Genomic DNA, 24,897 nt, shown 5'->3' with positions numbered 1-24,897 from the left:
TTGGATTATCACCTGGTGATTCACCACTCAAGTGTGCATGAGCAAACACTGATGGCTGGGGCAGCTGTGGAGAGGGGCACACTCCTCTCCAAGCTCAGCTCAGCTGGACACCGATGCTAAACCCCGGAGGCCATCGTTGAGAATGATAGCGGGACATCTGCACCTTTGCGAGGTACTGGAAAATGATGGAGGAGTCCAGCTCCATCGCTAGTGGATTGATGGCGCAGGTAAGTGTGGGAATGTCTGCGATGGAAAGATTGGTAGCCTCCATTGAGCTTTAAGCATGGCTCTCAAATGAGTCCATGCAGGCCATGACAACGCCATGCTGACTCTGAATGCCAACATGTCTGCTGCCTTAAAAAGGCAGACAGATACTTTAGCCATGGCCTTAGAATGCGGCACATTTGCTCACCAGCCTGCTGGCCAGCAGGTGGGAGTGCTGTTGTGCTGGCCCGGGAGAGGGATGATGGCGAAAGGGGACATGGAAGTGGGGACTCCACTCAAGCGCTCCCACATCTCACCCGTTGCCCCTTCCTCGACCAGTACCCGCAAAGCTGCTTCCTCTCCTGATGGCCGAGTCTGCCCCTGCACAGCTGCAGGTGTACTAGTCTTTGACGGAGCCTTCTTTGGCTCCAAAACCCAGAGGTCGTAGGCCGAGAGCACCTCAGCAGTCAGAGCAGAGATCTGAGCAACCTGCCACTACATCTGCTGAAGCCACAGGGGATGCACTAAGGGTATGCACAGGGTGTTTGATGAGCTGTCATGTTAATTTGTATATTTTTTGTTATGGCACATTAAATTTAATAATTATCACCATGACTGCCACATCTCGGCCATTACTGAGTCCCTTTTGTGAATTTGCCTTTTCATGTGCTTCATCATTAATGCCAAGATGTTATGTCACTCATTGGGCGTGCGTGCAATGGGTGTATGCTTGGTTGAAGGACTATTTCGTACAAAAGGAGGGGGGTGTTGGTGGTGGTGGTGGTGGCTGTTCAAAGTCTTCAATTTGCACATCTTATTATGAGAACCTGTTCGAGATGAGGGAATCACAGGCAGCAATGCGTGCCACTGCTCTGGCGATGGGTTCCCCATCTTCATTTCCTCCTCATCCTGTTCCTCTTCTTCAATGTTGCCGCCAGATGAGGATGCATCATTAGCGCATTCAACCTCCTCCACCTGTAACCCTCTCTGCTGCGCTGTGTTGTGCAGGACGCAGCACACGACTATTATTCTGCACACACTCGCTGGCGAATACTGAAGGGCTCCCCCAGATATATCCAGGCACCTGAAGTGCATCGTCAACATTCCTATGGCTTGCTGAATGATACACCTGGTGGTCATGTGGCTCTGGTTATACCGCTGCTGTACCTCGTTGGTGGGGTTTCTCGCAGGTGTCGAGGCACGTCTGCAAGGGCTATCCCTTGTCTCCAAGGAGCCAGCCCTTAAGCCTGTCTTCTCTGTGGAAGAGACCCAGGATGTTGGACTCACGCAAAGTGAATGAATCATGACAGCTACCAGGGAGTCTGGCACACACCTGCAGAAATCTCTTCCGGTGGTCACACACCAACTGTGCATTAATGGAGTACTATCCCTTTCGGTTTATGAACAGTCCTCGCTCACGTGGAAGACTTCGGATTGCCACGTGTGTGCAATCAATTGCGCCCAGCATCCGTGAGAAGCCAGCCAGAGAGTTGAAACCCAGTGCCCTCTCAGTCTGGCTGATGTCATGGGGGAAGTTGATGTAGTCGGATGTCCTTGCAAACAAGCCTGTCATATACAATTATGTGCAGACAACTGAAAGACCCTGGAGATGTCACCGGTGGCACCCTGGAAGGATCCAGAGGCAAAGAAATTGAGGGCAGTGGTGACTTTAACTGCAATGGGCAATGCTTGGCCACCACCTGCTGACTCAATCTCAGCCTGCATAGGCTCTGCTCCTCACAGAGGTCCAGGAAGCGCAGCCTCTGTACACCCTCTTACATGGGAAGTGCCTCCTGCGACCTCAGCCCTTCTGTTAGTCTCCTCTCTGCTCTTCTCCAGGTCCTTGTTGCGCACCTCTGCCTTGTGCACTTGCAGATCCCAGAACTGCACAACATGCCTGTTGCAGATGTTGATGTGCCTCCTCCTCAGATGTACTGTGGAATACATCCATTGCTACCCCCATCCTGATCTTGGGCTCCAAAATGTAGGTAAATTTGTCTGAACACAAGAAATCTCAGTCTAAATGTAAAGAACTCTGAGCCAAACATTTGTCTTGAGAGAACTGTGTGCCCAACTGTAATACCTCACCTTTTGTTGAGCTGTGTCAATCACTGGTTTAAAGGGCCAAATGAGTTTCAGCTGCAGCTTGCCTCTGTTTTAATGGCGTGTTTCTGAATCCCTGAGAGTCACGTTCAGGAGTAGTTAAATCTGTTTCTGTTGCAGAATCTACAAAGTAAACTACCTGAAGTGTTTTAACTACCTAAATTGGCCCTTTAGAAATCAGCCCGCCGGCTTTAAGTGAAGGCGGAACTTCCTGGTTTCTGTTGCACGTGCTTCCAAACGCGCCTGGGTTAAACCCGCAAGTGGGCACGCTGGAGCCGGGATGCGGTCCCGCTCCAAAAACAAACAATTTTTACTGCCCACCTGCCCCCAACCCACCCATTCTTAGGGGTTAAAATTACCCCCCTTGACTCTGCAGGGAGTGCAGTCAGGAATCCATGGGCTGAGGACCTGTGATTTCCTGTGATAAGCTTCCGACAAGCATTGCTTCCTGCTTAGATGATAGAATCAGCCCCAAAGTCTCCTCCTGACTCTGATTCCCTGATGTAATATTTTGCAATTTGGACTAATCATAGATTCATAGAAATGTTACAGCACGGAAGGAGGCCATTCAGCCCATCGGGTCCACGCCGGGTCTATGCAAGAGCAATCCAGCTAGTCCCACTTCCCCGTCCTTTCCCCGTAGCCCTGAAAATCTTTTCCTTTCAGTACTTATCCAGCTCCCTTTAGACGGCCATGACTGAATCTGCCTCCACCGCCCCCTCGGGCAGTGCATTCCAGATCCTGACCATTTGCTGTGTAAAAAAGCTTTTCCTCATGTCACCTTTGGTTCTTTTGCCAATCACCTTAAATCTATGTCCTCTGGTCCTTGACCCTTCCGCCAATGGGAACACTTTCTCTCTATCTCCTCTGTCTAGACCCTTCTGCCATAATTTACTTTAATGGTCATTTCCTTCTGAGAAAGTTTAAAGATAACAAAGTATTAAAGCAGTCTCCATACATTTAATAATTCTGATTAGGACATAGACTTGGCCAATTTTTTTTTATACCCTTGTGATCTAACGTGGTATTGCTCAAGGTGATGCAGATGATATACTATTTTATAACAATAGGACATTATACTATGCAACGAGCAATGCATTATTCTATAATATAATTATCCCATAGTATTGTTCTTTTTCATAAGTTAAGCTAGTAGCCCAGTGCAGTACTAAGGGAGTGCTGCATTGTCAAAGGTATGTCCTTCAGCTGAGACATTAAATCAAGCTTTCATCAGCCTGTTCTATTGATTCAGAAGGACATTTGAGGAAGAGTCAGGGTGTTCAGACCAATATTCCTCCTCAACCAATGATCCTAAAAAACAACCATTTATGCTGTTCAACTCACAACTGTTTGTGAGAATTGCTGGCTCAGAATGAATGCTGCGTTTACTTACATAAGAGTTATTGATCTTCCAGATGAACTTGTGTGTTCTGAAATGCATTGAGTGTTTTCAGAGTGATAATGCACTACATCATTGAAATTTCTCTTCTCTCTCTCACTCTGTTTTTCTCTTTTTCTCTTTTTTTCCCTTTTCTTTGGCTGTCCCTATCATTTTTTCTTTGGCTGTCATATACTTTTATCATTGTGATGTCTGTCTGACTCTTTGTTTCTGGTTAAGGAATGTGCTTGAGAGCCAACAAACTCAATTTTTAAGTCTTACATTTTTTAAAGCCCAGGTATGCAGCATGTTGGCATCCACCATGTAATGGATCAGAGATGAGTACTTGATTCGGGTGGGAGCAGGCTATGTGTAAGCTGGTGAACCATGGACATGTGAAAGAGAAACTGGGGTTTTCAGGTTGGGGTTAAAACAGGAGGGAATGTGGGCAGTGTGCGTCTGAAGTCTGGAGTTGTCATGTGTTTCGGAGGCAGGGGGACCCTGGGAGGGAGGAACTAGTCTGGGACCTGGCACCAGTTGGGGCACAGGGAGATGGGATCCGCTAGCACTTAGAACCAGAGTAGCAGGGACCACGTGAGATAGAGGGCTGCAGCCTTTCAACACTCAGGAAAGGGGGTCTGGGAGAACTCAGGTCGGGTGAGGGACAGAAACTGGGTCTGGCCTCACTTGACAAGAGGGCTGGAGTCTGGAAGCACCACAGAGGTGGACAGGAGCCTGTGCTCCCTCCTGTTCTGTGTTGTGCTAACGGAAGAAGTGCTGCTGCAATTGGCAGCTCATACAGTTTTACTTTATTTCTTTCATCAGAGATTTCTGAAATAAATATATGAATGAAGTGGGCCAGGATGAGCTCCCAACTTTATTTCTGTAGAAGAGTGCAGAAAGGAGCTGACCTTTTTGGGGAAAATTGATGTAAGTGTATACATATCTATGTAATTGAAAGTCTTGCATCATCCCTTTCAAATGCATTATATCTGAAAGCGTGGCACAGAGGTGCCACATCTCAGGATGTTGTGCATCAAAATGTCACACATCTAATAGGGCAAAGTTACTTATTAGTTGAAATAAGCACTTATCTGCTAAGTTACTGATCAAACATCTCATATACAAAATGGGAATGAATTAAAAGCAGATACTGCTGCAAATACACAGCAAGTAAGATTATGACAATTCAAGTGTGTACCTTTCATCAGTACTGGGTACACACCCAAAACATCTACAGATGATGACTAACTTGTGTATTTCCGGCATTTTCTGATTTCATTTCAGATTTTGAACATTTGCAGTTTTTCTTTTCTTTGAAAAGATGCAGTTTGATTTGGTCAGTATCAATGAGGAACAATGATGTGGAGATGCCGGTGATGGACTGGGGTTGACAATTGTAAACAATTTTACAACACCAAGTTATAGTCCAACAATTTTATTTTTAATCCCACAAGCTTTCGGGGGCTTTCCCCTTCCTCAGGCGGTGTGGAGCACACCGCCTGAGGAAGGGGAAAGCCCCCGAAAGCTTGTGGGATTAAAAATAAAATTGTTGGACTATAACTTGGTGTTGTAAAATTGTTTACAAATGAGGAACAAGTAAGCAATCAAATTGCTTAATATTTTTTTCAAAGCTACCAATTCCAACCACAGAATGTAACCAACTAAGTCACCCAAATAAAGTCACGAACTTGATTTGAGCCTCCATTTTGATTTTTCAGCTAACTTGACATTTTTTCTAGGTAAGTAACATTTATAACATACGCCAGCCATGAAATATTAAACAATTTAGAATAGAATACTTATTCTTATTAAGTGGCCTATACGGTGTAAATTCCTGGAAAAGGTTTTCTCCAGAGTGGTCGACTGTGCTGACTTCATAGCATAGAGGTATATGCCGCGATATTTATGGGGAGGTGGGGAGCACGGTAGTGCAGGGGACACGGAGGTCCTGCCAAATTTAGTGAATTACCTCCACTTTTCAGAGGAACAGTGCAGCAGGAGGCAATTCTTCTCTGGAGAGGTTGTTGAGGACAGAGATGTCTTCTTTAAAGGGCCAGCCTTCAAATGAAAACTGCTTTCTGCAACTTACAATTCCATGAGGCATTGGAAAGCCTGTCTAGAAGCTGTCATACCATGTCTGAGAGTATAGAATGATACAACACAGAAGGAGGCCATTTTGCCCATCGTGCCTGTGCTGGCTCTTTGAAAGAGCTATCTAATTAGTCCCACAGCCCTGCTCTTTCCCCGTAGCTCTGCAAATTTCTCCCCTTCATGGAAGAGTCCACTTCTACTTTGTGCAGCATTCTGTTGCAAGGCATCAGCATTCCGTAGTCTACCCTGGGGCATATGACCACCTCTTATGGATGTGGCAGCCGGACCCTCACACCAGAAGTCTATGTCAGCTCTTGCAACTTTAATCAAAACTCAAACTGATGCCGTTCAAGCTCTGGCCTCGAAAGGCTGAGGGAACACTTGAATCATGTCACAGATTTTCTACAGTCCGCAGATCAGTGGGAGTGATGAGCCACGCCCCATGGGAATGGTGGTGGCGCAACAGGAGTGGCACATGTTGCAAGTCTGCTTATTCACCACTCCCTCAACCAATGCCCGTTGGAGATGAATTCCAGAGGAAAGAGTGACTGCCCTTGACACCAAAGCAGCATTCAACCAAATGTGACACCAAGGACACCTAGTAAAACTGAAGTCAATGGGGATTGGGCGGAAACTCTCCAGTGGCTGGAGACATAACTGGCACGAAGGAAGATGGTTGTTGAGGCCAATCATCTCAACCCCAGGACTTTACTGCAGGAGTTTCTCAGGGCAGTGTCCTAGGCCCAACTATGTTCAGCTGTTTTATCAATGACCTTCCCTCCATCATAAGGCCAGAAATGGGGCTGTTCACTGATGATTGCAGTGATCAGCCCCATTTGTAGTTCCTTACATAATGACGCAGTCCATGCCCATATGCAGCAAGATCTGGACAACATCCAGGCTTGGGCTGATAAGTGGCAAGTAACATTCACGTCTCACAAGTACCAGGCAATGACCATCTCCAAAAAGAGAGAGTCTAACCACCTCCTTGACATTCAACAGCATTACCGTCACCAAATCCCCCACCATCAATGTCCATGGGGTCGCCATTGCCCAGAAACTCAACTGGACCAGCCACATGTGGTTAGAGCAGGTCAGAGGCCTGGTCTTCTGTGGTGAGTGTCTCACCTCCTGACTGCCCAAAGCCTCTCCACCACCTACAAGGCAAAAGTTAGGACTGTGATGCTCTGCTCTTCACTTGCCTGGATGGGTGAAGTAGCACTCAAGAAATCCATCTGGAACAAAACACTCCGCTTGATCGGCAGCCCATCCACCACCATAAACATCCACTGCCTCCACCACCAGTACCATGGCTGCATTGTGTCTTATCTATCAGTGCAGTAACTCGCCTAGGCTTCTTCGACAACAGCTCCCAAATTCGTGACCGCCACCACCTAGAAGGACAAGAGCAGCAGGGGCATAGGAATACCATCATCTCCAAGTTCTGCTACAAGTCACACACCATCCTGACTTGAACATATATCGCCATTCCCTCGTCGTCGCTGGGTCAAAATCCTGGAACTCCCTATTTAACAGCACTGTGGGAGAACCTTCACCACATGGACTGCAGCGGTTCAAGAAGACGGCTCACCACCACCTTCTCGAGCAATTAGGGATGGGCAATAAATGCTGGCCTTGCTAGTGATGCCTATATCCCAAGAATGAATTAAAAAAAGATGCTGCCAGAAAACCTGCTGGGGTCGCTGACCATGAGCGTCTTAAAGGCCCTCATCTGAGCATCAGCAGTCTTCCACTATCCATGATGAAGCCTCTAGGGGAGAGCCTCATAGGAGTGAAAGTGAAAGAGAGAAATGACTATTTATTACATACATGATGCAACTTTTGTTTTCTGGATTTCAGAGACCTGCTCAACTTGTGATCTCCGCTCCCCATCCCTCTACTATCTCATTGGTCTATGAAAAAAATGCTAAAATAAGGTTATTTTGTTTATTGAAGAAGGTACACCATAGAATTCACAACAGGAATGATGAAGAATTAATTCACGACTGGATGTGGTAGGGCTTCACAGCTTTGCTCTGTTTCATTGCTCGTGGGACCATATATCAAGCCTGCTGTTTTTGGTATTTAGCACGCAGGCATCCTTGTATATTCACTTAACTAGATTTGTAACTCATTCTAAGGTATGTCTGGTGCTGGTCCTAGGATTCAGTTCTACACTCCATTCCCAAACACTCCAGGGTTGGTCTCCTATCTTTCGGATGAGACGTTGAACCGAGGTCCCATCTGCCCTCTCAAGTGGACGTAAAAGATCCCATGGCACCATTCGAATAAGAGCAGGTGAGTTCTCCCTGGTGTCTTGGCCAATATTTATCCCTTAACCAACATCACTAAAACAGATTATCTGGTCATTATTGCATTGCTGCTTGTAGGATTTTGCTGCACGCACATTGGTTGCCGCGGTTCCTACATTACAACAGTGACTACACATCAAAAGTACTTCATTGAATGTAAAGCACTTTGGGATGTCCTGAGGTCATGAAAGGCACTGTATATAAATGCAAGTCTTTCTTTTTTTTGATGATGATCAAGGAGTGGGAGATGTGCTGGGCTATGAGTTTGCAGATTGTGACTCACCTTCTGACCCCTCAAAACCTCTCCACCATCTATAATGCTCAGGTCAGGTGTGTGATGGAATATTCGCCATTCTCCCAAATGGGTGCAGCTGCATCAACTGTCAAGAAGCTTGACGACATCCAGGAAATTGTAGTTCACTTGACATCAAGGCAGCATTTGACCAATTGTGGCATCAAGGAGCCCTAGTAAAATTGAAGTAAATGGGAATCGGGGAAAACTCTCCAGTGGCTGGAGTCATATCTAGCACAAAGGAAGATGGTAGTGGTCGTTGGAGACCAATCACCTCAGCCCCAGTACATCGCTGCAGGAGTTCCTCAGGGCAGTGTCCTAAACCCAACTATCTTCAGCTGCTTCATCAATGACCTTCCCTCCATCATAAGGTCAGAAGTGGGGATGTTCACTGATGATTGCACAGTGTTCAGTTCCATTTGCAAACCCTCAGATAATGAAGCAGTCAGTGCCCGCTTGCAGCAAGACCTGGACAACATCCAGGCTTGGGCTGATAAGTGGCAAGTAATATTTGCGGCAGACAAGTGCCAGGCACTGGCCATCTCCAACAGGAGAGAGTCTAACCACCTCCCCTTGACATTCAATGGCATTACCATCGCCAAATCCCCCACCATCAACAGCCTGGGGGTCACCATTGACCAGAAACTAAACTGAACCAGCCACATAAATACTGTGGCTACAAGAGCAGGTCAGAGGCTGGGTATTCTGCAGCGAGTGACTCACCTCCTGACTCCCCACAGCTTTTGCACCATCTACAAGGAACAAGTCAGGAGTGTGATGGAATACTCTCCACACACCAGGATAAGTGCAGCTCCAACAACACTCAAGAAGCTCAATACTATTCAGGACAAAGCAGCCTGCTTGATTGGCACCCCATCCACCACCTTAAACATTCACTCCCTCCACCACCGGCACACCGTGGCTGCAGTGTGTACCATCTACAAGATACAGTGCAGCAACTCGCCAAGGCTTCTTCGACAACACCCCCAAACCCACGACCTCTTCCACCTAGAAGGACAAGGGCAGCAGGTGCAAGGGAACAACACCACCCGCACGTTCCCCTCCAAATCACACACCATCCTGACTTGGAAATATATCGCCATTCCTTCATCATCGCTGGTCAAAATCCTGGAACTCCCTTCCTAACAGCACTGTGGGAGAATCTTCACCACACGGACTGCAGCGGTTCAAGAAGGCGGCTCACCACCACCTTCTCGAGGTCAACTAGGGATGGGTAATAAATGCTGGCCTTGTCAGTGGTGCCTGCATCCCATGAATGAATGAAAATAAATTAATGAGCCTGCTACTGGATGTAACATCCAGCCTCTCATCACTGGCACTCTGTAGCTACAATATGTACAATCTCAGGACGCATTGTAGTAACTCGCCATGGTTACTTCCGGACCACCTCTTTCCCTTGCGACCTATACAACCAAGAAGAACAAAAGCAGGAAGGTTGTGGGAGCACCATCACCTCCAAGGTCCCCTCCAAGTCACACCCCTCCTAACTTGGACACATCACCCGTTTCCTCATTGTCACCTGGTCAATATCTTGGAATTTTGTACCTAACACTATTGTGGGAACACCATCACCACAAGGACTGCAGTAATTCTAGGAGAAGGCCCATCACCACCTTCTCAGAGCAACTAAGGATGGCCATGAATTCAATCAACCAGAACCAAACTTTTTAAAAAGTAAAAATTTTATAATGGAGAGGGGGAGAGCTATTAAAGTTGTGTCAACACTTTAATATAATGTGAAGCTCCGATCTAGTGCAAATCTTCCACTGCTGTGGAATGAATCACCCAGGTCCATTTATATTTTGTTTTCAGGTAAGTTGATTTTAAAGACTAAATCTAATGAAAAGTATGCAGCATTTGATCACATACAGGTACTACCTTCCAGGACTAATTTAAAATGTCCACATTATACTAAAGCTGTGTCTGGCTGTCAGCCAGGTCCTATTTTCAAAATTGTATTCCCTGCTTCCACATTTCCTACCTTAAAACCAATCTCAATGCTACCAAGGCTCTGACTATGAGCAACTCTACGGGTGATAAAAATGTTAGGAAAAATGGAAGCACATGCAATTGGAGACAACCTTTTGACATGAGTAGGGAATTGGTTAAGAGGTAGGGATAATGGGTATGTATTCCAATTGTCAGGATGTAACTAGTGGTGTAACTACTGAGGCTCCAGTACAGATCTCACAGGGATCTGTACTGGAGCCTCAGCATTTCACTATATTTATAAATGACTTAGATGAAGGAATAGAGAACGTATATCCACGTATGCTGATGACACTAAGTTAGGTTGCAAGTAAGTAGTGTGGATGGGAGCAGAAAGTTGCAGCAGTTTATTGATAGATTAAGTGAGTGGGAAAAACTGTGGCAGATGGAGTTTAACGTGAGGAAGTGCGAGGTCATCCACTTTGGACCTAAGAAAGATAGAACAGAGTATTTTCTAAATGGTGAGAAGCTAGGAACTGTGGAGGAGCAGAGAGATTTAGGGATCCATGTACAGAAATCACTAAAAACTAGTGGATAGCTACAAAAAATAATTTAAAAAGCTAATTGAATGTTGGCCTTCATCTCACGGGGGCTGGAATACAAAGGGGTGGAAGTTATGCTGCAGTTGTATAAAGCTCTGTTTAGGCCACATTTGGAGTACTGCGTTCAGTTCTGGGCACAGCACCTCAGGAAGGATATATTGGCCTTGGAGGGTGTGCAGCTTCGGTTCACCAGAATGGTACCGGGGCTAAAAATTTAAAATTATGAGTAAACGTTGCGTAGACTAGGCTCGTATTCCCTCGAGTATGGAAGATTAAGGTTGATCTACTTGAGGTGTTTAAGATGATTAAAGGATTTGGTAGGATAGATGAAGAGAAACTATTTCCTCTGGTGGGGGGGGGGGGGGGGAGTCCAGAACAAGAGGGCATAACCTTAAAATTAGAGCTAGGTTGTTCTGGGGTGATGTCAGGGAGCACTTCTTCACACAAAGGGTAGTGGAAATCTGGAACTCTCCCTCAAAAATCTTAAATATCAATTGAAAATTTCAAAACTGAGATTGATAGATTTTTGTTAGGCATGGGTATTATGGGATATGGAACCAAGGCAGGTAAATAGAGTTAGATCAACCATTATCTAATTGAATGGCGTAACAGGCTCAAGGGGCTGAATGGCCTACTCCTGTTCCTATGAGATTATATGAAATTATATGAAATTACAAAAACAGTAATGCTTTTTGTCTTGCCCGTTACTATTGTTACATCTGCTTCTATAAATACAATTGATGTAATGAATTACAGCTGTCACAAAAGAAGGGTATTTCATGTTGGTAAACTTTGCTTCAGCATAATATGTTTGTTTTGTTGATTTTCTGGTTGTTATAAAGTTTATTATTTTGATCACAGAAATATTGTACAGAAATTATTACACAGAATAAAACATCTCTAGAAAATAGTCGCACAGCCTTGAGCACACTTGAGAAGAAAGATTTAATCATTTCATCCTTAAAAGCCAGCTTACTACAGTATGAAGAATTGGAACAGTTCAGTAAGGTATGTACTTCTGACTTACGGTAAGTCTGTTACTTTGACCTGTTAGTTTTAGCATTTCACAATTTATTTTAGTCATTAGTGTATGGGAATTTTTATGTTATGGAAGCTTTTTTAAATAACTTTTTGCATATTGGCTATTTTGCAGAGATTATGCACGCACAGTCTATGACCCTGTGTTCTTCCATTAATGTAGAAAATAATTTATTTAGTATATTTGACATCTCTTGGTCATTTGATATCATGTCACTTTTGGGATCTTTCAATGGCCTCAGTGTTTCATGTTTTTTACCTTTTACCGGAAATATATTTGTTTGACATTCTTTTTTATAGTCCCTGTTATTCTAACCTCACATTCTATTTAGCTCTCTTCACAAGTTTCTTAACTTCCTTTGCCTTGTTTTTATGTATTTATTTTATATTTTGTCTTATTCCACCATGTTACCTGCAGTTATATATTAAAGGAATGATCTCTCTTTGTTGTTCTTATTCCCCATTACTTTCATTATTATCTATATTGTTTTTTCCCCTCTATTACTCTTCTTCCTTAATGTTAGGTATTTGTTCTGTACTCAATGTGTCCTAAACACAATCCATTTTCTTCCATGCTTTTCCCCTCTAACAGTGCTGTCCAGTCCAGTTTCCTGAGCTCACCCCTCATAAATCTAACCTTAAAATCCACTATATTGTTGCTAATGTGACTCCAATTTGCACTACCATCTCCTAGTTGTTATTTAATATCGGCCCCATAATGCCCTTTCTTTTTTAGGTTCCTTGATCAATTGTTCCATTTAATAATCCAATATTGTGTTCACGATCATGTTTTCTTTCCTATTGCACCCTTTATATACTTCCCAATCTATACCTGGTAAATTGAAGTCACCCATAATAACTACATCTGTTCCTGTAAACACTTCCCTTAAACTGCCACATTGATCAATTTTGTTAGGTTTGCTATGTTACTGTCTAGAATTAAATGCAGCTTCCCATCCTTCACCCTCCATTAATTCTAATTAGCCCAAAAGACAGCTCTCATCCTCTCCCACACAAAGTCCCTCTCGCCCATCACTCCCATCCTTCCTGACCTACATGGGCTCCCACTCCCCTAAATATATTAATTTTAAAATCCTCACCCTCATCTTCAAATCTATCCATGACCTCACCCCACCCTGTCTAATTTCCTCCAGGCTTACATCCTCTCCTGCACCCTTCAGTCCTCCAACTCTGGTCTTCTGTATATCTTCCCCCATCTCTTTGACCTATCACTTGTGGCAGAGCCTTTAGCTGCCTTGGCCCTAGTCTGCGGAACTCCCTCCTTAAATCCCTCCGCATTGCCTCTTTTTTTTCTCCACATTTAGAAACCTCCACAAAGCTCATCTACCAAACTTTTAATCACTCCTGCTAATCTCTCCCTCCGTAGGTCAGTGCCTGTCCCCATATCTGTTCCTATCCTCCCCCCTCCCCATCCTCTCCATAAAGTGCCTTGGGCTGTTTTCCACGTTAAAGGTGCTATATAAATGCGAGTTGTTGTATCCCTACTACTTTTGCCACTGATTGTACTAGCACTTCCTAGAGTTCACCAAGAACCTTAAACTGAATCTCATGCAGTCCAGGTGCTTTATTTCATAGAATCATAGAATGATACAGCAAAGAAAGAGGACATTTGGCCCATCACCGTGCCTTTGCCAGCTCTTTGAAAGAGCTATTCAATTAGTCCTACTCCCCTGCCCTTTCCCCATAGCCCTGCAATTTTTTTCCTTTCAATTATTTATCCAATTCCATTTTAAAAGTTATTATTGAATCTGCTTCCATCACCCTTTCAGGCAGTGCATTCCACATCATAACAACGCACTGCGTAAATCAAACTCTCCCCATCTCACCTCTGTTTATTTTGCCAATTGCCATAATTCTGTGTCCTCTGGTTACCAACCCTTTTGCCACTGGAAACAATTTCTCCTTATTTACTCTATCAAAACCCTTCATGATTTTGGACACCTCTGTTAAATCTTCCCTTAACCTTCTCTGCTTTAAGGAAAACAAGCCCAGCATCTCTAGTCTCTCTGTGTAACTGAAGTCCCGCATCCCTGGTACCATTCTAGTAAATCTCCTTAGCACCCTCTCTAAGGCTTAGAAAACATGGACAAAGACAATTCAGAGCTATGTGACTAATTCTATACTGTTCTTTAAATATTGTTAATTGATTCATCTTCATTCTTGTGTCTTTTTACATATCACATTAACCCCAACTTTGTATGAAATGTTTGGGCCCAATATTTGTTTTTCATGTTTGCCAAGTGATAGCTTCAAAAGTTGCATGAGTTGCCAAGTTACTAAGTTTTGCCTTGATGCATAATAGAACACCACAGTTTTTGAGTTCAGACCAGGTAGAAGATATCAGTATCTCTCAAGTGCAGGCAACTGGGACTAGCTTAGTGGTATAAACTGGGCGACATGGACATGTTGGGCCGAAGGGCCTGTTTCCATGTTGTAAACTTCTATGATTCTAGTTAATGGCCACATCTAAAGCACCTATTTTATGGAACTCAATCTGTTATATATCCTTGATGGTGTCCTCCAATGTATAAATCTCAAAATCCTTGTCTAAGAATCCTTCCATGGCCTTGCCCCAACTTATATCTGTGATTTCTTCCACATGTTCCAAACGTTCTGCTCCTCTGACTCCAGACTTCTGTGTAATCCTCCCCTCCCCCCTTAGAATCATAGAAATTTATGGCACAGAAGGAGGCCACTCGGCCCATCGTGTCGCTGCCGGCCGAAAAAGAGCAATCCAGCTTAATCCCACTTCCTAGTTCTTGGTCCGTAGCCTTGTAGGTTACGGCACTTCAAGTGCACATCCAAGTACTCTTTAAATGCAATGAGGGTTTCTGCCTCTACCACCCTTTCAGGCAGTGAGTTCCAGACCCCCACTACCCTTTGGTGAAAAAAATTCTCCTCAACGCCCCTCTAATCCTTCTACCTATCACTTTAAATCTATGCCCCCTGGTTATTGACCTCTCTGCTAAGGGAAATAGGTCCTCCCTATCCATTCTCTCTAGACCCCTCATAATTTTATATACCTCAATTAAATCTCCTCTCAGCCTCCTCTGTTGCAAAGAAAACTACCTCAACCAATCCCATCTTTCCTCATAGCTAAAATTCTCCAGGCCTGGCAACATCTTCATAAGTCTCCTCTGTACCCTCTCTAGTGCAATCACATCTTTCCTGTAATGGGGTGACCAGAACTGTACGCAGTACTCTATTGCTCCTCTATTGGTGCCAGAGCTTTCAGCCTACCCTCCCTAATACCTTCTACCTCTCTTTCCACCTTTATAAACCCCCTCAAGATCCATCTCTTTGATCTAGTGTTCGGTCACACCTTTTAATCTCTGTTCCAGGATTGGTATCCATTTTCTTTATGCCTATTTATGAAGCATCTTGGAACATTTCTGTAAATTAACAATGCTGTATAAATGCAAGTTGCTGATGATCATGATAATTCTGATGATGATGCTGAAAGGAACAAAAAGTTTTTAAAATTTAAAACCCTGGAATTCTGCTGATTGACAGTTGGGGAATGACAAAATACCTGAAAGGCTTTCTTGCTTGTCTTCCAGAAGACTAAACAAATTTACTTAAGTTGGAAATGCCTTTTTCTGTTTTCATCTTGCCAGCTTTCCATTTTCTTACAAGGGTGTGAAAGTAGATCTTTGTACATGTTTCCAACCTTCCCGATCCCTCTCCTTTCCATTTAAGAATTGGCACCACAATATTGGCTGTCTACTTGCTTACTCACTCTAATCTTTATCTTTATGAACTTTTAGCTCTCATTCTTTTAGTTCTAACCTCAACATCATCAAAGCTGCTAACAAGTATGAAGCTCCTGTGTGGCACAAGGAACTGTATTTGGGCGAGACTGAACAATATCTATCTGACTCATCTTCCTGTTTCTTCCTTGACCATGACCCCACTACCAAATACTGAAACATAATTTTGCTGACTGTCACTGAGCTTTTCTGCCACACCCCTCTACTGCTTAATCTCATTGTTTTCCACTCCCACTCTGCTTGTTTCTACCTCCTTCCTAAGATTCAGAAAAAAGGATTGCCCTGGCAAACCCTTTCTTTCTGCTTGCTCCTGTCCACTAAACTCATCTCCGCTTGACTCCATTCTCTCTCCCCTTATTCAGTTGCTCCCTTCCTATATCTCTGAATCTCCTGATGTTCTCTACCAATTTGATGATGTCAGAGCCTTCACCCCTAGCTAGTGTACTCTATCTGTTGCTCATGGTATGGTCTCCTCTACATTGTAGAGAACTAAACACAGATTGGATGACTGCTTTATTGAACATCTCCATTCTGTCCGCAGGTGTGCTCCTGATTGCACTGTGCCTCACCACTTTAACTCTTCCTCCCATTCCAACTCTGACCTTTCTTTTTATTTGCCTGTACACTATTCCAATCAACCTCAACACAAACTTCAGAACAGTACCTCATCTTTCTTCTTGGCACTCTGCAGCCTTGTAGTCTGAATATTGACTTTAACAAATCTTGGTTGTTTTCCCCATCTCGTCCATCTGCTTTCCAATTAATTCATTTTAGAGCAATTTTTTTTGCCCAGTTTTAAAAATAGTCTTTCTAGTGCCTTTTCACTGGCTGACAGATCACCTTTGTGCATCATCCAGCACTTTTCACCTCCTATACAATTTTATTAAAAAAGGAAATTACAGTCTATTTAATGTATTAACTTGCGCTTTCCTAGCTTTCACCTGCTGTTCTTCCTTCCCGCCCCCCCCTCCCTTAAATTTATTCAGAAGGGACATCAAGGCTGACATTTCAGTATACTATTGAGAGGTGCCATCTTTTGGATGAGACATTAAATCTGTCTGCCTGTTCAGGTGGATGCAAAAGATCCCATGACACTGTTTGAAGAACAACATGGGAGTTCTCCCAGTGACCTAGCCAATATTTATCCTCAGCCAACACCAACTAAACAGATTAACTGGTCATTTATTCCATTATTGTTTGTGGGACCTTTCTGTGTACAGATTTGGCTGCTACATTTGCTTACACAACAACAGTGACTACTTTAAAAGTAACGCATTGGCTGCAAAACATTTTGGAATATCCTGTGGACGTGAAAGATATATAAATGCAAGTTCTTTTCCTAACAGTCAAGTACACTCATTTTGGGGAAAACACTAAGGAAACATCAAAATAAATAGCCAAAGAGGTGTAGGGATGTTACATATTAATGTGTTGTAATCTTGTTTCCAAACATTTCTTTAAGTTTTCAGAAAGGAAAATCAATCTGAAGGCTATAAAGCCTATGATAACTAGTGGCTACAGCTTGGCTGCATTAAATTATTTTTGCAATTGAGTTACAAGAGGGACCTCTAGTGTGCAATAAGAGATCACCATCAGCTACTTGAGTAATCCTAGAGCCAATTGTGCACTGTTACCCCTCAAAAGCAGCGAGTGTAGGTAGTTATTGTGATCACTGAGTAGAAAGGCATTTACAGTTCCTACAGTGCTTAAACTTCACCACTCATCTTAATAAACTATTGCAAATCTTTTAATTATGTTCAAATTCAGTGCAAACACTAGAATGTAGTTGAATGTTAGCAGCCTTTGCTCAGAAATTGTAATTAGTCAGAGTGAAATAGTTCTCACTTGCCCAAGCCTGTTTTCCTCTCTTATTGCCTCAGTGTTGTATATAGCAAGTTCCTTGATTTTTTGAAGCTCAGGACTGCTGCTGGGGGCAGATGGCAGAGAACACCAGCACAAAACCTGCCACTCAAAGTGTGACAGATGACTGTAGCTACAGAAAACCGTCCCTTTGTTTGTCTTGCTAATGAGTGTCCTCATTGCGGCAGGAGACTTGAATAGTTAATGATCTGCAATTCTTAACTGCAACAGATGGTGGAGCTAGAGGTAAGGGTTAACCATTCAAAGCATAAGCCGAAATTTGAAAGACAATTGTGCATTTGCAGTTTTCGGGCCATGTCAAAAGAAACGGATACCTTTACCTCCTAATGGACCGCTTACTTATCCAGTATGACTATTTCATTGTAGTTTATTATAGAAGTAATTCGAATATACTGTAAGGTTAAAAGTCATCCTGGTATTTATCTCGTATATTTCAGCAAGAACTACTCAAATATTTTCTGGCCACATTAACTTTTAATCCAGACCCCTCAGAACTGTTGCAATAGTAAAGTACTGCATATATAGAGAAAATCTTTGCTATAAACTATTACTGTCTAATGTTGGACGCTTCTAGTATTACACCTTGTCCTGATGTCACATTAAAGAATCACTTTATTACTTTAATAATTTAAACAGGTTACTTTTATATTTTTGTTATGTTTACTACTGAGAATGTATATTTGACTCAAACTATCCTCGTGAATGCAAGCTTTTTTTGTGTTTGTTTCCTATTCATATTCCAAATGATTCATAAAAGCCAGAAAGTTGGATGACAGCTCTGTTGTGGAATCATTTTCATATTGGCTACACAGCTTGCCATTTCTGCTTTTTCTGAAGGCTGGAATATATGAAAATAGAAACATTACATTTAAATTACTCTGATCAAGTGTTTACTCATAAATAACTGCTCTAATAAAAGTTTCCTAAAAATTTACACTAGTGAAGAGTAAAACTGGTCTTTCTGTAAATTGAAGAGAAGTGTTCAATAGCATCAACTCGCCTGCACAGCCTATGCGTGACAGGCATGCAAAGCCATGTTAATGTTCAGAATATGAATTATCTCCGGGTGGCTCCATCACAAAGTAGAAAACCAACTGTGTATATATCAGCAGACCTGATGGACTCCATGCGGCTTCAAGCCTGAAAACTTCACTACTTTGACATGTGACGTGCTCTTTATGACTGTGGCAGTACTGTCAGTGAGGAATGGCAACAATGGCAACAAGCCCCCTCCTTAGCTCTGCGCTCTGCCACCCCTGGTGTTGTCCGGCTACACACTCCCCTGCCTGCCTAGTTACGGACAGCAGTCCTTGAGCACACGGGGGGATGTGGGTGGATGGGCCACAGCTGCCTGCCTGGACACAGCTTCCACAATACATGGACCTGAATGATGAGGGCACACAAACAGTATGATATGTATTATTCTCATCAATAAAATGTCCCCATGAATTATTGTCTTTGTATGTAATGTACTAGCGGCTTTTTACCAAGATTCGGTTTTGGAGGGGTCTACTTTTTTTCCCCTCTGCACATTTCTCTTTTTTTGTGTTTGTTTCCTATTCATATTCCAAATGATTCATAAAAGCCAGAAAGTTGGATGACAGCTCTGTTGTGGAATCATTTTCATATTGGCTACACAGCTTGCCATTTCTGCTTTTTGTTTTCTGTTCTGACAAAAGAGTTCTGTGATTTTGCAGATCAATTTTGAATTAGACGAGGACGATGAGAAAGAACAACTTGTAGAAGAAAATGAAGAACTGAAGGAACAAATTAACTTTCTGCAGCAGAATACTGAAAAGATGTCAGGAACCATTATTTTAAAAGAAGCTCAAATAAAAGAATTAGGTAATTTTGGTTTTCAGCAAAATAAATGCAATCTCTTTGCTTCAGAGATCTTTCACTTGAATTAAAGTTTTTTGAGGATGTGGGATTTCATGGGTTGTCACATAGGAACCTGAGAGACTGTTTTCTGTTTAGGCTTGATATAGGTAATTGCAAGGTGCGTATTTTTACGAGTGTGTTTGAGGAAGTAAATGTTCAACAGGTGTTTTTTTTGCCAAACAAATGATGCAGGTGCTAGAGTTTACACATAGTAACTGTTTTCTTTTATCTATGTGCTTTCATAACCTAGATTGCAGTTTCTTCTATCAATTGTTAAAGCATAGTCATTACACAAGCTGATATTAAAAATATTTTTAGTAACTATTATCATAGCGTAATTAAGAAAAATGTACGTATGTTTTTTGCCAATTATAACTTTTCGCATACATTCTTTTCCTGTTTGGAATGCTCCTCTGCTTTTCATCCTATTAGTTTACCACTTTTGCCCCCAGCAGTGTAGAATTATGGACTAGCCCAAAGAAATTCAATTCATTTCAGTGAGTTGGATGAGGAGGCATGACCCCATCCAAAAGTGGTACCAATGAGAAATTCAACACAGTCTCTTTCTGGTAGCTGTTACACCAAAAACTTGAGAATTGATGAAACTCTTCATTCATGCAGAAGGCAATTTGGACAACTCATTTTATGGGGACTTGAACTGCATAGGTGTGATGTGAGCACCTCTTTATTTGCAACGAAGTGTTGCATGCTTTCAATGGACACGTTAGTATAGTGCTTCACTCCGTTCAATTGAAAATGAACCACAAAAATGTTCTTTGTACTTTAATTGATTAGATACAGCGCAAGAAAATATTAAGTTGTATTTGACAGATACCATATTACTTATTGCTGTTTGTGAGCTAATTTAATGGTGTGTCTTGCTTTTGAAGAGAAGTGCTTTGAGCAGATAAAGAACCACCTGCTAAACCACTTTGTATTGGCTGTGACTAACAGAGAACGACGTTCATGGGCTGGGCCCACAGCCACACTTGGCCCTTGAACTACTACCTAATATCCATTAGACCAGCCGGCTAAACAGCAGGGGCAAAGCAATGAAGGTCAAGGGTAGTGTTCAGGGTTAGAGTCCTGCTAGGTCCTCCATCCAATGTGGATTCCAGTAGGCTGTGGAGTCTGACCTTCAGTACTGAGAAGGAACAGAGGCATCTAAAGATCTGATTTTCACGGTATGCCCTCCTACTTTGTTTTCAGGCAAGGAACTTAAAACACTAAAAGAGAAAAATGCAAATACTGAGAGCAAAATGCGAAAGGTACTGTTTCTTTTAACAAATATAAAATAACTTGCTTTTCCAATTCACTTTAAGGAATTAAGTTATCTATTTGGAAACAATGATGATAAGCCATGAACTTCCCAGTGTAGATACTATAAATGGACATGAAAGGTATGCTTTGTCATTTTAAACAATTAAATGTAACTGTGGGTCTTTGGGTTTTAATGTTATTTAAAGTAAAATATGACACAGTAATAAGTCTATACAGGGACCACATTTACTAATACAATGCCATTAAAATATAGCTGTCCTGCTGAATTAATATGTAAGGAGTAAATAAGAATAATAGTTGTTTCACTCTTCTGTGCTGGATGATAAAATATTTGCTTACATTGTTATCTGGTTGTAGATGTTTGCAACTGAAGAAATTTTGATAAAACAATTGGAGGTTGAGAAATTCAAAGGGCAAAAAATGGTGAGTAAACTGTTGAGCTACATCAGTTTCCTTGATTATTGCAATAATGGCAATGTAGTTTACCACAGTGCTGTCAATTTCATATTATTTGCAATATTTGCATTCATAATTGCATTTATATCCATATACTTGCACCTTGAGCCAGTGCAAAAGTGGTATTGAATTCAAGTGTGGAAAAGTTCTTGATATAAACCAGGTCTTATGTAAATTCCTGTATGACGGTGATCTGAAAACTTACTCCTACAAACAAAGATTGAAAACATTTTAGACTGGTGTTGCACTTTATCCATGCTTTAAACTATACCTCCACTCAAGACTCCTGAATATTTTTTGGTGACATATCTATCCATGACAGCACAACACGACAGGCTTTGTTGACATGATTTCTAGAGTATGGGGGACAATAGTTTTTGGACTAGAAGATCGACAGAAATTATATTCCGTTCAATGCAACTCAGTCATTATGCTAACACTACAAAAATTAAATTTGAAATAGTTCTCGTGTAAATTTCACTCTAAAGCAAACTTTTTGTATTACTTGGTTTCTTGCATGGAATGGAAAGATCAAAGATCTGAAAAAGGGAATGGGGTGAAAATATAAAATGAAACGGTTTCTGCCCCCCCCCCACCTAGCCTCCCACTATCCCCCCCCACCCCACCCCAGTACTCAATGGAATTGACATTGACACCTCAGTTGATATTACAAGATTACAAAATAATTGTGGACGAGGAAGGCCACTCAGCTCACTTGATTCATCCACCCAGAGAGATCCTATGGCGCCCCCCCCCCACCCCGCCTCAAATTGTAGCATCCATTTGTTTCTTAAATGATTCCAGGGTTTTTGCCTCCACTACTCTATATGGAAATTTATTCCACATGTTGATCATTCTATGTGTGAAGAACAATTTCCTGATATCTGTCCTAAAAGTAGCATTCTCTAGCTTGAACCTGTATCCTCTAGTTCAACTCCCGCAGTTTAATTTAAAATATTTTTCTGTGTTAACTTTTTTTGATACTCTTTACAATCTTGTATAACTCAAAGATAATCTCTCAGATACATCCTTTCCATGCTAAAAAGCCCAAGTTTCTTTTCCCTTTCTCATAATGCTTACCCCTGAAATTGGGGAATAACTTTGAGGCTCTTCTCTGCAATGTTTCCAGTGCTTGGATGTCTCTCTTGTTTCTTCGCAACCAGAACTGGATGCAGTATTCAAGGTATGGTATGACTGGAACACAATAAAGTTTGATCACTACCTTCTTTGACTTGTATTCTACTGTTTTAGCTGTATAGTTCAACAATCTACTAGCTTTGTTGATTGCTGCTCTGCATCGGTTGGACGTGTTTAGCGTTAAGTCTGCTAAGACTTCCAGGTTTCATTCAGCTTCATCCTTAGCTATTTTAACATCATTCATGGAGTGTGTCATCTGTCTTTTTTTCTTCCTATGTGCAGCACTTTACATTTGTCTGCGTTAAATTTCATCTGCCAATGTCCTGCCCATATCATGTTCAACTTATTCTGTAATTTCTGAGCTGCCTTTACCAATTGCACTGCTCCTCCTAGTTTGGTATAATTTGCTAATTTGACCAATTCTCATTCAGTTTCCGAATCCAGGTTATTTATGGAAATTAGAAACAGTAATCGTCCCAGCGCTGAGCCATGTGCCAACCCACTCAGTACTCCACCTCCCCCCAGCCCCCCCACCCCACACCCTAGTTAAATGCTATAGTTGCAGTAGATTGAATATCTTAATATAATTCGAGGAAATGAAAACCTGCCTTTATATTAAATGGAACTTCAATAAACAATGGACTATTATGAGAATTCAACATTTGTTACCGTGTTTGCATGCTTACTTTTTATTTGCACTAGGTTGTGCCATGTCTTGATTAATCTATATATATTATCAATTTCAAGAACAAGTACTGCTGCTATGTTTTTTGTAGAAGTTCATCGAGATAGTTCAAATGATTTATTTGAACTGCTTTTATTAGCTAATGATAAATAAGGGCTGAATTATTTTATGATGTAGCTTATCTACCTAAAATAAGAACATACTAGTTACACTTCTATTTTCTAACTATCTTCAATATAAGGTTCACCATAGATAAGTGTGAAATTCTTTATTCTTCTTCAATCAGGATTCTGTAGGATACCATTTGGTAGACGTGTTTTCATGAGATACACTTTGAAGTCCAATCTACAGTTTAGTTTTATTACCATTGTGAGATTATCAGTTCTGTGCCAAAAGATAGCTAAGCCATCAAACAAAAATCCGCCAGAATTTTACATATCCCAGGTCCCACATTTGAACTACATCGTATGTAGGAGAACCTAATGTCGCCCCATCATTTGTGATGCCTTTACTGATGTGTCTCTTATGCATTATGTCCTATTTTGCATCTGTTAGTTTTTTAATAATGCAGGAATACTAGGTTAAATTATGGTGGGGGTCCACTAGGCTGAGAGTTCTTGGAAAAACTATTGGAGGTCCATAATCATTCTACCTTGCAATAACAGGGTCTGTATAGTAGGTACACCGTGGGCTTGAACATTTATGGATCCACAATCCTGGCACAAATGCCAGAATGCACCAGCCAGAGACCTCCACCACTGCACCCCTCCCAGAGTATGTGGACTCAGGGAGAAGTTCCTTCATTTGAATGATTCTGGCAGGCACCACACACCAATATCGAGGCAGCTCAGGCACCTGCCATGTCAGGGGAGTTGGCCAACTGCTTTCCCCAGTTTTAGTACCACCCACTTTGAGGTATTTTTCATGGGGTTCATCTGCCAGAGGGCCAATGAGGGCCTGGAAATTGCAACCATTTTTGGGGGGTTCACTTCCCCCAAGTCATGTACCCTCTGACACAGGAGCCCATGTTTGAGGTAAATCGAGGTTCCACCCCAAAGAACCATGCCTTCCTCCAGGAAACTTGAGGCATATCTGAGTCCTGTCCTAATTCCTGGGTTTTCTGCTGCATTCCCATCCAGCTAGCACTAAAAGACTTGTGGAAATTTGGGGTGAATGTAATAAAATGCATTTCAGAAAAAGTGTTTTTTAGTATTCGAAGCTGTGTATAGCAACTATGCAGGAAGTAAATGAAACAGTTTTTATATATCGGACCACACTGAAGATCTGTCTTTGTATCCATATTACATCATTGTTCTGACCACTTAACATATTTTCACCTCTGTGCATTGAAGAGGAATTTATATACAGTCAAGTTATAAGATTGAATTTATAAACATTGACAATTTAATTTATGAGCAAGAAAAGCATATTAGAAATAAAACCTGTATGTTCAGTGTGTATTTCCTGTCTGTTACACTTTGTATCATGCTTAAAAAAAATTAAAATGTAAAGAAACAAAGGCAGTCATTTAGAGTGTAGAGAAACAGTCCAGGAATGGAAAATGTCGAAGTCAAAATGTCTGCAGCCTTCTTAATTGACCTTACCAATCACAATTTATATATAAAAAAGAAAAAAAACATCCAGGATGCTGAATTGCAGCCTGTATAGCAGGTACACTCTACATGTACTTAGCCAGTGTTTCCTTAACAGCAATTAGTTTTGTGACCTTAAAGGGACACACATTCAGCATAGCAGTAGATATTACAGCTGTAACACAATCTTAAAATGCTTCCTATGGACCATGTGTCAGTG

At 42.0% G+C, this 24,897-nt stretch overlaps 1 protein-coding gene across 1 annotated transcript; it reads left to right on the top strand.

The window, feature by feature from the left end:
• Positions 1-182: 182 nt before the first annotated feature.
• LOC137308659 (inositol 1,4,5-triphosphate receptor associated 2-like) lies at positions 183-21,230 on the top strand (the record flags this gene model as incomplete). Its single annotated transcript, XM_067977254.1, has 5 exons — positions 183-227; positions 11,797-11,943; positions 19,343-19,490; positions 20,736-20,794; positions 21,165-21,230. Coding segments are annotated over exons 1-5 (465 nt in total), but the record flags the coding sequence as incomplete, so codon positions are not given.
• Positions 21,231-24,897: the final 3,667 nt, after the last annotated feature.

This window comes from Heptranchias perlo, unplaced genomic scaffold (genome assembly GCF_035084215.1).
Source record: "Heptranchias perlo isolate sHepPer1 unplaced genomic scaffold, sHepPer1.hap1 HAP1_SCAFFOLD_1366, whole genome shotgun sequence".
Lineage (NCBI taxonomy): Eukaryota > Metazoa > Chordata > Chondrichthyes > Hexanchiformes > Hexanchidae > Heptranchias > Heptranchias perlo.
Note: the sequence above shows the minus strand (reverse complement) of the source record. Positions and strands in the feature narration are given on the sequence as shown.